Raw genomic sequence first — 18,298 nt, forward strand, 5'->3', positions numbered from 1 at the left:
TCGATTGAATAACTATTAAATTCAGTTGATTTTAAAATCGTCTGTCGTCCCGTCCCCTGTCTGTGCTTGCTATTAGGGTCGAGCTTGTTTACTGCGTTATAGCTATGATATACACGGCGATCATCGTTTACGTAGCGTCGAGAAGACGCGGCATCTGCGTTGCATACACGAGGACTACGGGCGAACACTTTCGCTTGAGCAACTCTTATGTGAAGGGGCTCTTAGGTTAGAAAATCTATAGTAAATAATTACATTAAACAGATACAGGTTAGTCACACCATTTATACATATGATGATTTTTATACGCATTGATACATTGTAGTCAAATGTTTATGACAAAATTTATGAAGAAATATAATATTACTTTAATTTAATTAATCATGTCTCGGGAACTCTCATATTTTAGCTGTAAAGTTATTTACATTAAATTAAGATCTTCGGCCGCTCTACCCTAGTAATCCCTTCGCAAAATACACTTAAGTAACACTTTTCCTGGCTGTTAATTATTATTCTAAAACAATTTAATACGTTAAATAAGGGAATTTTATTTTCATTTTACGTCGGCGGCAATGAAATCTTTTAACTGATTTAATATTTCAGATAATATTTTGTCCGCGGAATTACGTAAATAACATTCGATGAAATAAAATTAAGCCGCTCGAGTATTCGTTCTGTTTTAATTCTGAATTTAAAATGGTCTTACAAAGAATGTACTCTTATATATTTTTCATTTCCTTTTGTAATTTGTAAGTACACCCCCTTCTATTTAATTTGTATTTTGTTTTGTTACACTGTACAGGTCGTTTTGCCTGAACAACATATTGTGATCGAGTAAAATAAGTGATTGGCGGGAAATTTTATACTTAAATTTAACAGTTTTTTATCCTACGTCTGCCACTAAGACTTAAAAGACTGCTTGTCCACCTACTTTTCGTGCGTAGACAAATGTAAGCAGTTAGTGAGGTTTTGTTGATGCGAGTAGCGGATTCCAGTGGCGGCCGCGGCCAGTTGGGACGGTGACGGTGGCATCGAAGCCGCGGTGAGGCGGTCGCTTCTTGCTAGGCCCGATCGATAGGCGGGCGCGGCGCTGCAGTCGCTCTCCGCTCGGCAAAGGCACGCCAGCCACTATAGCCTACCGACTCTTTGGCACTTAGGCGATCGCTCACGCTGCGAATACACGCGACGATGCGCGGTGACCGCGCCGCTCGTGACACACGACACAACAAGGACTATGAAAACTTAAAATCGTCTCTTAAAAAGGGAGCGAAGACTAAAAAGCATAGAGTAGTCTTCGATGAGAGCGCGAATGAATTTTTTGAGGCGGATTATATTATTGTCGTACGGGATGAATGCGGGTACTCCGACGAAGGGGAGACTGAGGAGTGCTCGGGATGCGGCGCCTGCGAGCGGTTCCAGGAGCCGGAGTCGGGTGCGCTCAGCCCTCCGGAGGGGTACAAGGATTTGGGGCTGTTCAACCGCGACGGGACTTTGCGAGAGCAGGCGTGGTGGGACGCTGGGGACGTGATGTTGGTGGGCGAGCGATCTGGCACGGTGTTCACTCCGCAGCACCTGCAGCTGCTGCGACGGCTGCAGCGCGAGCGGACGCTGCGCTCCACCGTCTGCTCGGACTGCGACGCGCACCCAGCCGCTCACCAGCCGCACGGTGAGTCACCATGTCCTTGCCAAGGACGGACGTCATCCGGCCTCGCTCTCGTTAACGCATCACATGTGTCACACCATTCGTTACACCTGTTTTACGAGTACATACCGAGCCACAGTCACGGTCTGTGGAATTCTCACAATTTATTCTAGTAGTACTAGTACCTGATAAATGCGTGAAACCTTACGATTTCAATTATCTCGCACAGCAAAACCTCTTTGTTAGCATATCGACGTTGTTTCTTTTTAATCTCATTGAAATTGAACCTAATTAACATTATCATAAAACAGACCTGAAGTATTTTAGCAATTGGAACAGCTGCTTTGCGATTGTTTAATATTTGCTTGGCGAAATTAATAATCATACGATAGATGAGCTAGCGAATAACAGCATTGCGTAAATTTTACAATTAGTAAGGCCGTTTCAATTGCTGGAATTAATGAGCAGGTCTAAAAATACTCGTGAATGAAATATTAACGGGCCATGTTTCCAAAATCGAGGACGAAAAATATTTCAACCACGAAAATCACTAAATATTTGAACAGTAAGGGTCTGCACCGAATATACCTAAATGCGTCTCATATACTTCGTTATTTAAATATAAATTTAACCAATTAAATTTCTTCTTAAATTTGGAAACATCAGTTAAATAGTAAATTACAAGATACAGCAAGTGTTTCCCATTGTTTGGAGTTCTTATATAAATATTTTAACAACTTAAGCATATTAAACATGAACAATCATCAGTCATCAGAACAGACTTTATCTAAACATAAAAGGAGCTACTGTTACTTTCGGGTTGGAAAATGATGTGTGCATTGTCAAATATTTTTATTTATTTTTCTTTAATAAAAGAATCTAGAAATAATAATATTTTGAACAGACAAAGGTCTTTGTTATCTATATAAAAGCAATACATATCATCTTTTACCTTTCACCCAAATTATGGGACAATACTTTGTTTATGGCTTAGAAGTACACATAATATTAATGTGATACTTATCGTACAAATGTGTACACAGAAATTATTTTTGAATTGTACATGAAGGGTCAAATGATAATTTACACACAAAATGAAAATGACTTAAATAATTAAGAAGGACGAATAGGTACCAGTTAAAATTAAAAATATTAATATACCTCCGAAGAACATGAAATTAACTAAAATAACGTCTTTTATGCCAGAAATTATTTCCATCTTAAAAGAAAAACTTAATGGTATCGCAATATGTAAGCTGAATCAAAGAAAGATAAATATTTTTATAAAATGTTTACTTATAAAATTATAATTCATAATTCATAATTCATAATTCATAATTCTTTATTTGCAAATTGTTAAGTACAGATCTTGATATAAAATATTATTGTAAAGATGTAAATTTTAAATGGTTTTAAACTTAATAAATAATTTGCATGCCAAATTGGCAAGATACATTTACCATCTACATCTACCGGCCACCTGTATATATATATTGCATGTATGCAGATACATAAATTAATTGATTGATTGATTGCCACTCACTGGATTTCAAATGAAAAAACACTGCATCGAAATCGGTCCACTCGTTTGGGAGCTTTGATGGCACAGACAGACAGACATCGACGTCAAACCCCTCTTTTAGATAAAGTCCTTCATCAGTTTTAAAAGAGCTGATACTCTTACACTGATAGACCGATATTAACCAAACATAACTAAGAACCAATGCAAAGATTCATTCGGAACGCCAGTGAAGTCAAATGAAAAAAAACCGCATCGAAATCGGTCCATACGTTTGAGTGTTACGATGCCACAAACAGACACATGTAAGTACATACAGATATCGACGTTAATCTTTTTGCGTCGGGGTTTAAAAAATGTATTATTCTCTTTAAACAAGTTGAAATTAAAAAAAATTAAAATCCCTGTCAGCTGTGCATTACTTATAACGACTATTAGTATCGTTATCAACCCATATACGGCTCATTGCTGAGCTCGAGTCTACTTTAAGAATGAGGGGTTAGGCCTTAGTCCACCACGCTGGCCCAATGCGGATTGGCAGGCTTCACATAGGCAGAGAATTAAGAAAATTCTCTGATATGCAGGTTTCCTCACGAAGATTTCCTTTACCGTTTGAAACACATGATATTTAATTTCTTAAAATGCACACAACTGAAAAATTGGAGGTGCATGCCCCGGACCGTATTCAAACCCACTCCCTCCGGAATCGGATGATGAATGTGTCGGAGTGATGTACACTGGGCTATCACTACTCTATTTAGTATAAATTGCTAATAAATACACCTTTTACCGGCTATTTTGCGGGATATCATCATATCATCACGTCAACCATTAGAATCGTCTGAATGACATTCATAATTTGTCCTTTGTACAATTTACAATGGGGAAATACAACGCGTGTGGAATTTCTAAACTTTAGGACACGCTGTTTTGATACTGAATGCGGCTAGTTAAACAACTAACAAGCAAATGGTCCTATGGTAAGGTGTAACAACAGGCTTTAACGAACGGCACTTCATCTAGAAATAACGCATGAACAACGTATTCATGAAACTGAAACAAACTTAATCGTATAATGAATTGTCCAGTGCCGTAGCATGGCAAAGGCAAAATCAAAGTACTTAAATTAGGCTTATCTTACAAGCACTTTTGAAACGTCAGGTAATAATATTTTAAGATAACGGTGATAGTATTTAGTATAAACCTTAAAATTAAAGTTTGCAAACGCGATATTGTCCGCGAAGAGCCCACAACAAACTTCTCCAGACCAGCGTAGCCAGTTATGTAATCCGTTTCATTTCCAAGCTTTTTAAGCTTTTTTTTTGTTGATTTACAACGTGCAATTGCAAAAAATTCACTTTGCAATTGCACGTTCAGTTGTTATAGAATCAACATCTCCTGAGGATGCTCCGGTTTCGGGGTGAAACGTATGTAGGGAGTATTTTGTCGGACCTTGACGTTGTCGCATGGGTCCGTCGGCTTTTCGCGGATGATAGCAAAATAAATTATTATATGTTCATGATGAATTTCCGCAAAGTGACGCATGCTTCTGTCCAATGTTTATATCATCATTAACACTTTAAATATGACTTTTCTATAAGCTTGCGTTTAATAAAAACTTTGAACTTATTAAGAGAGATGCCCGTGGTCATGTGGCAGTTTATTATAAAAAACGTATGCAATCACTCTTAAAATAATTCAATTGTGCAACATTTTTATTTCAGACATTAATTTTAATCACACCTTTTAAAATTGCTGACGTGTACATACACTAAATTCTCAAATATACGAGTATACTGCTTAGACAGTCATTATTTTTATTTCTTTAAACTTCTCCCTTAACGACTCTCTAGGCCCCATTTTATATATCGCACGAACAGCTCTCTTCTGCAGAATAAATACACTATCAATTTCAGAAGCATTATCCAATAGTAAAATACCAGGAAACCTGCATACCAGACAATTATCTTGATTCTCTGCGTGTGTGAAGTCTGCCAATCCGCCAGCGTGGTGGACTATTGGCCTAACCCCTCTCATTCTGAGAGGATTCGAGCTCAGCAGTGAGCCGAATAATGGGTTGATAACGAAAATACCATATGATATAATTCTGTGAAAGAAGCTAAAATACTATAATAGTTTCGCTGCTTGGGCCTGCCATTGGAAATTCGTCCCCCACCCATGTTTTAAATGTAATTTTCTTATAATATGTAACAAAACTTATTCCTACTCCCGTGAGCGTATAAAAAATAAAGCGTAATAATAACGTACCAGTAGTTTTTGAGTATATTTGATACATACAGACATACAAAAATACGTTGAAAATAAATAAGTTGCTGTTAATCACTCTCACTACTTCAGAAGGAGCAAACATCTAGAAAAAATGGCCTACCAAGCTGTCCCAACATCACTGCTTTAGCAATGAAGGGGCATATATTTTATTAGATTTTATAATTGTTCACGAATTTTAGCAATAACCTACTCGTCTTATGAGTTTTAAGAGACGTGTACGTTTAAATTTTGCCATTTATATTTATTTTCAATTGACAAACTCATGGCATGCATATGTCATGTTACCAAGGCCCATGGATTCCGCACCGCTACGCCACTGGAAATCTCCATTGAATTAAATAAAATAGAGAACTTTTCATATAAATGAAAGGTAGGAGCTTTTTCCTCAAGAGATTTAAAAAAGTATTACTCGCAATCAATGCCGCGGTTAATAGCTAGTTTACTAACTCAAACCGCGGTAAAAAACTAGTTGATTTGCTAATACAAATACTTTCACCCTAGTGCGTGCACTTCCTTATTTGAACGACATAATGATATTGGTTATATATCCGAATAAGCCCAAGGTTTTCTTTAGTAAACAACAATTCGCATGAAATTCTATCGTTTCTCTTGTTTCTAATGTATACTTATATATGATTATGGATGTATATAACCTATCTTGTACATATTATTATCTTATAAGAGCTTGAGTATATCTGCGTGATCGAATCAGAAATGAGGAGACCCGCAGAAGAACCAAAGTCACTGACACAGGCAATAGTTCGAAGAGCCGATGGGGTCCTAAGGTGTTGGAATGGCAACCTACAGTTAGCGAACAAGTCTCGGAACCATAAGTCATCACTGGCAAAACGCACTTTTCGAAGACTTTGTCTTTAGGCACTCAGGAATTTCGAAAGAAAATATATCGCAAAGTTTCCCAAATACTGCCCTATCGAGATGAATTCGGCGGTTCACCTCTTTCTCGAAATTGTACCCATCTACCATTTGTCCTAGGCATATGTATTCGCCTATAATTTTGAGTGCTGCGTTCTCAACTTTAACTCGGTAAAGTGATATATGCGCATTACATATTACTTTCGTCCGTTTGGCCTTAATCATTCGCATTGTCCGAATCGCATTCTTCCTGCTTTTTAATTCGGTTTGAATCCAACTTAAAGCATAATAGTTCTAACTTATTTTTCACGCATGAAAAAAAATAAGCCCTCATTCGCACGAGAGTTTTTTTAACGGACGGTAAAAAAGCGTTCAAGTACAACAAAAGCATTCCCAAGTATATGCGACAGCTTTTAAAAACACGAAGCTTTTTTTCGAGCAGTGTTGCATTTTCAATTTTGGGCGTTGGAAGTAGACCTTCATTTAGCTTCTTACTGTATTTTTAACGTCCTTTGAAAATCTCTAGTGCGAATGAGGGTTAAGTCAGTCATAATATAAGAATACTCGTACAAATTTACTCTAAGGAATCGGATGAATCTTAGCAAGCTTTTTTACATAAACATTACTCAGGCAGGTGTTAGGTAAAGCCTTTAATAAATCGTTATTTAGTCGCCGTCCAACAATAAACGTCTTTGTTAGTTGAAGGAATATTAAGTGGACTCTACAAAGAGAGAACTTGCATTATTCTTATCGCGTTCGTAAATACCTTTTATAAATATCCCGATAACGACATATGAGATCGGTCTCTTCAAGATACGAGTACAGTAATGATGACAAGGTTTTAATAAATTATTTTTTATGACACATTCAGATAAATAAGGTTAATTATAACTTAATTATTACATAATAACTTTAAATAACTCAAAAAACTAAAAAACACGCTTTAAGCACGCACTAAAAATACAAATATTGGTTTTAAGTCACGTGACAATTTTTTTCGTATTTCTGACAGTAAATCCTTTCATTTGGTATCCATATCATGGGGGTGGATTTCAAACAGCCAGTCTTGAGGAGGCCGCCATATTGGATTTGTAATGACGTTTCTTAGCTAGTCATGTATTGACATCAGAACTCAGAGCCTGTGCAAAATTTCATCTTAATCGAATACCGGGAAGTGGTTCAAATTAAGATTCCAAGATTTACTTACATACTTTTAACATATCGTAACAAATGAAGCAAATATAAAGCGTGTAAAAAGATTCTCTGGATGTAGAAATATCCAATTAAATTGGATTATTATATTTCAAAATCAATTCATACCATAGATTATAATTCATTTCGGGGGTTATAAATTATTGAAACATATGTATTTACATACACTGTAAATGTGTAGATGTATACACTAACATAAAAAATAATATTTTACTTAATCAACTGCCTAAACCTGTAATATAAAAAAATAAAAAAAAAGGAAGAATTCATCCGAATTGATGTTTATTAAAGTTCCCAGAAAGCTGGCAGTATTGCCACGTTGGATGGCAATACTAATTCTCTGACCTAAATATAGGCCAGCCTTATGGTCACGGGAGGCGTCGATTAATCGCTTTGCAATTTCTTTAAAAAAAAGCTAGTACCGGACCCCACGCACCTAGTGTTTTGACCGCAATCACAGATGGCTCAAATACGCAATCACCGATGAGATTGCTGTATTGCTTGAGGGTCTCTGCTGTTGCAGCAGCGCCAGCACAGCCCATCGTGCCAGAAAGATGTGGAGGCGCAAGGTTGTCCACGCAAGTGGCGTCCCACACCAAAGGCCTACCCATCCTTCATGGCACCAAAGACATGCCGTCCGGTCTCTTACCATCGTCGCGTACCAAATCGTTAGGGTCTTACACGGCAGGCACGTCAGCGGTGACAAGTACACGACTGATGATGTCATTGAGGAATACGGCCAGTGCTCCTACTGCTTGAAAGACCGCGGTGTCCAAATTATCGACTAGCTTTCTACTAATACTGCGATGCGGAGAAACATACGGAGCGCCCAAGCGAAGGCAGGTGGCGATACGGAATGTTGTATCGTCCAACAAGGCACCAGTGTTGGACGAAGGAATTGCTTGTAGCTAAAGGCCTAATTCCCATTATTTTCCTCTATAATAGAATTAAAACCGTTTTCGAAAATTGGGGACCCAAGGAGGCACAGGTTCAATTTATTTAAAATTTTGATACTGCCAAAAATTGGTCTATTTTATCGCTAAAAAACCTCACATTTATTGGGATTTAGGTCTAAGCCTAAGTTTAAAAAGGTCAAATCTTCAATAATTGTCTCCATATCTCCTTCTAAAGTCCCATTCATCTAAATACCACAGGTTTAATTTTGAATTTAGCTGCCAAATAAAATTCATACCTACGAGTGCATTTACATTCCATGTAACATTTTTCATTATATGAAGTACTAGTTGACCCGGTCAAGCTTCGCTTTGATTTATGTGCACTTTTTTCCTATCCCTACCCTACACTACCCCTACCCTTACTTCTACTTCTACCCTACCCCTACCCTAACCCTGCTTTTGTTACAAAAAATGTGATAAATGAAGAACCCCTCGACCGAACTTTACATAAACCATCTAGTTGTAATAAAAATATAACAAACAAAGTAAAAATCAAATCTTATATCTTTATACAAGTAATATTAGTTTAGATAGATTGCGTTAGTTAACGTATTTGCATTAAGGTAGTCTACATCAAAGCGAGTAGATACTAGCACTATGTTAATACTAACTAACTGAACGCATGAGTAATTTCAAAATAGCTAAAGCACGGAAAACATTTTATACATATTATATAATATTTTGAAATCTCGAAAGGGATTTGGTCGCATTTCAAATAAACAAGATATTAATATTTAAGGATTCCTGTGGTTTGACTGGCGTGAATTTTAGATGTACTTTTAATGAAATTAAATAAATAGCATTATAAAACGTGTGTTCGACTACTTTATTGGTCCAGCTAGTAACGGATAATGAGGACCATGAATTCCGAGTCAGGCTATAAAACGCTACTTGAATATACAGGGACTCTATAATACTTAAAAAAACACGACTGTCTAAATAGGTGTATGTTGCACCGCAGCATACGTGTACGTCTCAATACTACGCCTAAAAGTGAAAGGTGCGCGACCGAGGAGCAGCAGGCAGCGGCGTGCGTGCTCGCTAACTGTTGTCGCAAGGTGAAAGGTGCGCAGAATAGGTTGCGCACAAAAAACATAAAGCTGTCATTTATTCATAAAATTTTACTGCCCATATTTTTTTCACACCGGGTGCTATATATGAATAATCGATTGTTATGGAGTCAACTCCAATAAACTCCAAAAAAAAACATACAATAGATATTGTAAATAATAATAATTATTTAAGAAAGCAGCTTTGTACAAGAGAATATCTTGTCAGCTTTTCATAGATGGTAGAGACTCTGCAAATAGTCAAACTTAAAATGTATGTAGATGACATTTTGTCAATTGATTTTTGTTTATTTTAATAGGTTGATAATTAGGAAATAGGCCACCTGGATAAATAAAAAAAACGTTGATAATAATATACATAATAACGCAAAACTTCAATTACGTAATTCTTAAGGCAACATTTGAAGCATCTCCATCTTACAATACAGCATTGTTAATAACAATATAACGTGGGTACAACTGCCAATTCAATAATAATCTAAGGTCGTTTCGAGAGCAATGCAAAGAGACGAGGTAAAAAGGTCCGGCAAATAAAAAAAGAGTAATACGAGAAAACGATAGGTTTACGACGTATATTTTAACACATAAGTATACAGGAAGAAATTTTTTTTAGTGCGGATATTTTTATATTTTGTACATAAACAAAATTTAATGATCACGTATTTTTTCTTTTTTTTTTAACTCAAAAATAACAAAATTATCGTTAGCTAAAGTTATTTACTTTTGAACAGAATTTTAGGGTCACCCTATTGTGCGTTTATTTTATTTTCGTTTGATACCTAAAGGACGTCACCAGATCACTTTTAAGCTGAATATATCTTGTTTAGTAATAATATGTACATTATTTTGTTATTTTAGAGACATAAATTAAAAAAAAAAATTACATAAAATGTATCGAACTGTTTGGAGATTTATATTCTATTAATGATACAGAACCACGAAAAAAAATATCCGCACTAAAGACCGAATCACCCTGTATACATCCGGAAAACAATACTCTAATGGATTTATTGGTTAAGTTTTAAGCTGGTTCTTATATACTAAAATACCTATCTAAATAAAATTGTTCTAATAGCTATACTATTTAAAATGATGCGCTTGGAGGCCATTGGATCAGCTTCCACCTTCACACAAAAAGTTAAACTATAAGAAATTGTAATGTTATCATAAATTGTAAATTACAATACTGTATAATTTTGTTGAGTTTCTTGCCGGTTTCTTCTCAGCAGAACCTACCTTCCGAACCTGTGGTAGAATCTTTACAAATAGTCAACTGACGTATCAAAAGTGCTTGTAAACTGAGCCTACATGAAATAAATGATATTTGATTTGATTGCGAAAATGATTGAAAACTACTTCTTAGCAACATATGTTTTTTGTGGCATATGCTTTATTACTACTACTACTATTTTATAATGCGCTGTATCAGTAGACAAATTATGTAAAATCTTTCTAACAATTAGCTCAGAATACACTATACAAGATAATTAGTTTATATCATTGATCTGTTTCGGAGACCAAAAATGAAACAGATTGTATCAATCGAATCAGATCAATAAGACAATCAAGAATACAATCGCAGGTGCGTAGCTACCGCCGTATCTGCCGTATCAATGATACAAAAATTTGTAAAAAGTATCTACAATATTACTTAATATGTAAAAAAAAAAAAAAAATTGCAGACATTACAAAAGTAAAAATAGCATTGTTTTGAAAGAGATATGGTAGAATATGTCAAAAACTAAATAGATTTATAGCCGCTTGTCTATTGGGCCCTTACAACTAATTTTGATACAGGGCCCCTCTTCGCCACTGGTTAATCGTTAAAAGTGTGTTGCTTTATCCTTAGAATTTCAACAAATAAATACATTTTAGATATAAAATTAGCTGACCCAGCAAACGTTGTTATCCGATATAAAAAAAATTCATACAAAATACCAAAATTGCGAATAAAAATGGATGGTGGGGTACTATTGAAGAATATTTTACTTTACTTATTATAACTACCTAATATACAAAAAATCGCTCGACCCGTTTTAAAGAGTGCGAACACAAAAACAGTGACACGACGTTAATATTTGTTAGATTGATTGCTTACGATTTAAATTTTGGATATACTAAGAAAGTGTACACAAAATGGTAAGCACTAGTTAAAGTGTGTTTATGTATCCATTGCCAGGTCATGCCGTAACCTGCCCTTTGGCTTTGGGCCATCCCGCGCACTGACCTGTATTAAGATGTCTTGTAAAAGTAGTAACCAAATGATATTTTCACGTGAATTCGTAAGAACGTCTATTCTTTTTACACGCTTTAAATTAGCTTCACTTGTAATGTATGTAAGATAATCTTGGAATCTTAATTTGACCCACTTCCCGATCTTCGATTAGGATGAAATTTTGCACGCGCTCTGAGTTCTGATGACAATACATGACTAGCTAAGAAACGACATTACAAATCCAATATGGCGGCCTCCCCAAGCATGTAACTATGTATGTAAGAAAATTTTGGAAGCTTAATTTGATACACTTCCCGATCATCGATTAGGATGAAATTTTGCACACGCTCTGAGTTCTGATAGAATCTTTACAAATAGTCAACTGACGTGTCAAAAGTGCTTGTAAACTGAGCCTACTTGAAATAAATGATTTTTGATTAATTGATTTTGATTTTGATTCTGATGACAATATATGACTAGCTAAGAAACGTCATTACAAATCCAATTGTAATTAGTTTAAATTTAGTGCGTGCTGAAAGCGTGTATTTTAGTTTTTTAAACTAATTTCAAATAATTATTGAAGTTTGGTCATAAGATGAATTGATGCTCCTTCTTCCTTTATTAAACTTCTCTGTTATATACGACCTGCGTAACAATAATGGTAGTGTCTGTGAATTTTATTAAACCACGCATTTATAAGTATAGTTTCTATGAAACTATAAGAATTTCTAAGAAGAAACTATAAATGAGATCAAAGAAACTGCAAGAAGACTTGTATTTTCTATAATTTCATTCTATAGTGATGACTTATTTTACTAAAAGGAACCATTCAGTTATTTTAACTAACATTTTGCTGTTCACTATTAAATAACTTTAAATGTTATTTAATAGTAATAATAATAATATTAATAAATATACTTAAACAATACACATCACTATCTAGCTCCAAAGTAAGCATACAGAGTAGCTTGTGTTATGGGTGCTAAAATAGCTGATATTATAATATTGATATACAATTATATACTACATATAAATACTTATATAATGTATAAATACACACAGACACTGAAAAACACCTATGTTCATCACACAAATATTTTCCGGTTGTGGGAATCGAACCCACGGCCGTGAATGCAGAAAGCAGGGTCACTACCCACTGCGCGCCGCGCCATAGTGAACTGCATTCACTAATGTTTAATCGAAATTGTTAAAGGAACATCGGAAATTCATGGTAGCTCAGTTAGTGTTCAATTCGATATTTCCCGGTAAACTCTAGAGTGGCTTCACTGCATTTAAGCGGTATTACCTATAATTTTAAGCTTGCTAGTAACAGCTTTGTTTGTGGTATCCATGAGTACCTCTCAGCATCGAAGCCTCTCAGCGCTATTAAAGCTCCTCTTCAATAGCACCTGTGAAAGAGGGAAATTCAGTCTATAAATGAAAAATTAAACGGATATTCATTACTATTAAAAATTAATGTAATATTATCAATAACATATTGTTAATAAATGCGCGGCGAAAGCCGCGTGGCACATTGGGTAGTGAGTCTTGCATACAAGACCGAGGTTTCGATCCCCACAACTGGAATATATTTTTCTATGATGAGCATTCTTTTTTTATTCATTTATTTTTTATGTTATAATACAAATACTTATATGTAGTAATTCATTTATTTTTTTATATGTTACAATACAAGTACTTATATGTAGTCAATGCTATTTAATACTGTTATGCTAGCCAGAAACGGTCAATTATTCTCACGTTTCAACAGCACCCAAAAATCAAAATCAAAATCAAAATTCATTTATTTCAAGTAGGCTCAATTTACAAGCACTTTTGACACGTCAGTTGACTATTTGTAAAGATTCTACCACCGGTTCGGAAGGCAGGTACTGCTGAGAAGATACTGGCAAGAAACTCAACAGTTGCTCTTTTGAAATGAAAAAGTATTATAATTTACAATTGATAACAATTACAATTTCTTATAGTTTTACTTCCTGTGTGAAGGTGAAAGCTGATCCAATGGCCTCCAAGCACCTTTATCGTTAAGGAACTCATCAATAGTGTAGTAACCTCGACTAAGTAAATGTTTTTTAACACATTGCTTAAAGTTGTGCATTGGCAAGTCCATCACAGACGACTATCGTGTGTTGGTCACTGCGTGCATGACTTGTTTAGTATGCCGCGTGGGTACTGCCGTTTGCTTTTCAGAAACGTGAGAATAATTGACCGTCAATGGCGACCTTTAGATGTGTTACTAGCACATGAAAAATGAGGCGCTCAAAAGAGGAAATTTATACATTACTCAATGTGTAGTTGTGGTCAACAACGAACGTTGTTTAAACAAATAATAAATATCGTCTACAATGTCGAGTTGTGTGTTCACGAAGTGTAAAAACTATATACTTAAATAGATAATTGAATTAAAGACAAAACTGTGCATGTGTGCGCTCAGTGTTGTAGCCTATTATTCGGATCACTTTTTGTGGTGATTTTGTAGGGATGTAACCGATCTGTAGTATAAAACTATCATTGTATGTAGTATATAAATGTATGATGAAAACAGTTACCTAAGTATCCATAACACAAGCTTACGCTTACCTTGGAGGCTAGACAGTGATGTGGGTGTTATCCATAATATATATTTTTATTTTATTGTGTTATCGTTCCCATAGTCGTTTCAGTGAATTGTTTTATATCGAAAAAGTCGCTTAACTGTTGGATCAAGGGATACATAAGGTTGTATTCCTTAAGACGGCGCGTATTGTGAGGACGTAATTTACTAGTCCTAATTACCGCTTGCTTAGGCAGAGGCACTAAAAAGTCCTCGCCCAAAAAATGATCAAGTAAACATGAATGTTTTTACACCAATTTTCTCGCGAGCGAATTCGTGGTCGTTGTTAGAGTTAATTAGTGAAAGTTGTCTATTATAATTATTTTTTGACAACGTTACTAAATTCCTCCGTGGAGTTGCTGGTCCATATACGTACGTATTATTGTTTCATATGCAGCTTTAGCTTAAATAAATTCACAATCAAATAAATGAACAAAATCCAATGCTTTTCTTTTTTATATTTTAAATCATATTAGATCAATATTATATTCATATGCATAACCGGATCGGGAGCAACACATAGATCCAAGTATCGATGGCTTCACAAGTACTCCAACACACACACAATATCTAATACACCAAAGTCGCTCTATGAAGCGCCGTATAAATGGATATATGTGGATATGACAATACGCGTCGACGTCATTAAGCAATTAGATATGGAGCAATTTAAAACAATATAGCTGAAGTAATAGGCTACTTGCCACTTTTGTAAACAGTGTTTAAACTGAATTATGGAAGTATTATAAGCTATATTTTATTTTGTCCCGTCATTAATAACCAGTAAAAAATTAATGAAAAAATATCTACGTAAAGTAAAATATAAATGAAAAAATATCTACGTAAAATTTTTACAATACATTAGCAAGTAACGTCATTCATAGAGATAACAGCGTGACTGGCATTTGCAATGGTATGATTTTATCACGTCACCGCAAGCGCCAATCACAAACCGATGCCTTGTAGCGAATGACGTTACAGTTTATGATTGGCGTTTGCAGTGACGTGATAAAAATAAATTTTTTTTTTAATAAAAATATTACAATTATGAGATTATTTTCACAAATAAAAATGTGATTAGAATTTCTAGGCATCTAAACTGCCTGTAGACAAAAAATCTTCTTAGTTTTGCCATATTTTATTGAAATTATTTGAGATTATTGCATAAACTCCAGATTGATACATACGTAATACCCGTTCCAGTGAGAATACGGAGATAAAATACAGCCTATATCACTCACAATTAGTGTAGATTTCTAGTGGTAAAAGAATTTTCAAAATCGGTTCTGAAAATCCAGAGATTACCCCCTACAAACTTTACCACTTTATAATATAAGTAGGGGATGCCAGCGACTTCTTCCGCGTATTCAGTTTTTATAAATCCCACGGGAAGTGTGGAATTTTGGGATAAACATTAGCCTGTATGTTGCTCAATAACCTCCTACCTACCGATGAAAGTTACATAAAAATCGTTCAACTATCCCAGAAATTAGCTCGGACAAACAGACAGACAGACAAATTTCGCAAAAAAAAAGTTCGTTTATAAAATTCGATTAAAGTTTAAAACTAGCCTTTAAACATCAAGCACTTGATAAAACACAACACAGTTATTTAGAAATCACAGACAAACAGTTCAATTTTATTGAAATTGTTTACTCGTAATTTTCTATTTAGTTGTTTCGGTGAACATATTTTAATAAACTGTGAATTTCAATGACTTTTGAGAAATTTAAAGTACATTATTAAAAAGTTATATTTAGCTATTGTTAGATAGCTACTTATAGTATCTGGTTAGTGAGAAGAATCTTCATGCGTCTGAAAAGTAGGGACCTCTTTTGACGCCCTCTGTGGCGCAGTGGTATGCGCGGTGGATTTACAAAACGGAGGTCCTGGGTTCGATCCCCAGCTGGGCAAATTGAGATTTTCTTAATTTGTCCAGATCTGGCTGGTGGGAGGCTTCGGCCGTGGCTAGTTAACACCCTACCGCGAAGACGTACCGAGTACGTGTAGAAACCGAAAGGGGTGTGGATTTTCATCCTCCTCCTAACAAGTTAGCCCGCTTCCATCTAAGACTACATCATCACTTACCATCAGGTGAGATTGTAGTCAAGAGCTAACTTAAAGAATAAAAAAAGGAACCACCATGTTTTGCTGCAGTAATCTGCATCTATACTGCAGAGCTGATTTGCAAGCGCCACCCATCTGTGCGTTAACGTCTATGGCTGGCCCTAGTTCATTGACCCCTCACACCTTTATTGCCGATTCTTATAGAGTGCAGATATTACTATAGAAACATACATACAACCAATGATATTTTATATTAGATATAGGGCGCTAGCGCATTAAAACTGAGGCGGAAAAATGTGCATAATTGTCTTAACTTCATATAGTCGCTTATTAAACAACGAAAGTTATATGTGCATGTAAACACAAAATCGCTAAATTCAGATCACTTTGCGGTAATTTTATAGGCACGTAACATATCTATCGTCATCAACCCATGTTCGGCTCACTGCTGAGCTCGAGTCTCCTCTCAGAATGAGAGGGGTTAGGCCAATAGTCCACCACGCTGGTCCAATGCGGATTGGCAGACTTCACACACGCAGAGAATTAAGATAATTCTCTGGTATGCAGGTTTCCTTACGATGTTTTCCTTCACCGATTGACACACGTGATATTTAATTTCTTAAAATGCACACAACTGAAAAGTTGGAGGTGCATGCCCCGAACCGGATTTGAACCCACACCCTCCGGAATCGGAGGCAGAGGTCATATCCACTGGGCTATCACGGCTCTCTACATATAAAACATCTTTAACATATCTATAGTATAAAGTAATCATTGCATACACTTACAAAAACAAAGTATGATTTATGAAAATCTGTCACGGTGTTAGGTCGCACTCCTAAACGACTTGGTCGATGATTAAAAATCATTAATTTTTGTATAATTGTAGGTAAAATACAGTACTACACGTTTTTTCACCTATCTACCCTAAACTAGAAATTGCGATTTAATATTTTTTTTAATTCAATTTAATATTTAAACGTAGCAAACATGGATTTTCAGGGCCTGAATGCTGAGTATTAGTTTTTTGTTATCTTTTTGTGTGCTTCTCAGAAACCATTGAACGAATATTTACGATGAGACTATCAATGTAATACGAGTAGCTTATGATGCAATGACAAATCAATGCTTCGTTTTATGTTTCCATCAATAAAACTGGAGATAGGAGTAGAGTAGGTAAAGGTATATCGCATGCGAAATATATTTTTTATTGGGTCGAGAGTGCGATCCAAAAATCAAGCGGTCGTAATCGAGGGCAAAATGTACCTTCAATAAATTGTTAATATAGAAGTGTAATGCATTATGATAGCTAGGTAAAGGGCCCGGACTCATCACCGAACTCATTGGATCCCTGCTTGCCGGATTGTCGTACCCACTCCTAACACAGTCTTTTCCTAGTGGTTAGAGGGAAACGGAAGTATTGGTCATAAAAATAACAGGTTTAGGCGAATACTTGCCCAGCCATAATCAAGTAGCCAACATAATCCACCAACAGCTTGCTCTTCAGTATGGCCTTATTGATTCTGAGTTGCCTTACTATAGCTACGACCCAGCGTCAGTTCTTGAATATAGCAGTGCATTGCTCTACTGGGACCGAACGATTATCACTGACATAATATGAACGATTATCACTGAGGTATATTGTTGCCAATTTAGCTTTTAGCGATCTCTGTTCTGTGTTGCCAATTGACCTGATATAGTGCTAGTCAACATCTTAAGAAGCTTTCACTTAACTGTTGGATCAAGAGCCGGATACAGTAGGCAGTGATTCTTGAGACGGCGCGTATTGTGAGGAGGTTCCTCACTCTGGAGCCCTGACCACCGGTTGGGCACTCAAATGTCCC

General features: G+C 35.8%; 1 protein-coding gene across 1 annotated transcript in view; it reads left to right on the plus strand.

Moving 5' to 3' along the window:
* Positions 1-1,185: 1,185 nt before the first annotated feature.
* The window catches only part of LOC112049869 (uncharacterized), a 158,832-nt gene continuing 141,719 nt past the window's right edge, over positions 1,186-18,298 (plus strand). The window contains exons 1-2 of the mRNA XM_052890739.1: positions 1,186-1,663; positions 8,056-8,238. Coding sequence (XP_052746699.1) covers positions 1,186-1,663; positions 8,056-8,238 — 661 coding nt within the window. The remainder of the gene's footprint in view (positions 1,664-8,055; positions 8,239-18,298) is intronic.

The sequence above is a fragment of the Bicyclus anynana genome, chromosome Z (assembly GCF_947172395.1).
Source record: "Bicyclus anynana chromosome Z, ilBicAnyn1.1, whole genome shotgun sequence".
NCBI classification, from domain to species: domain Eukaryota; kingdom Metazoa; phylum Arthropoda; class Insecta; order Lepidoptera; family Nymphalidae; genus Bicyclus; species Bicyclus anynana.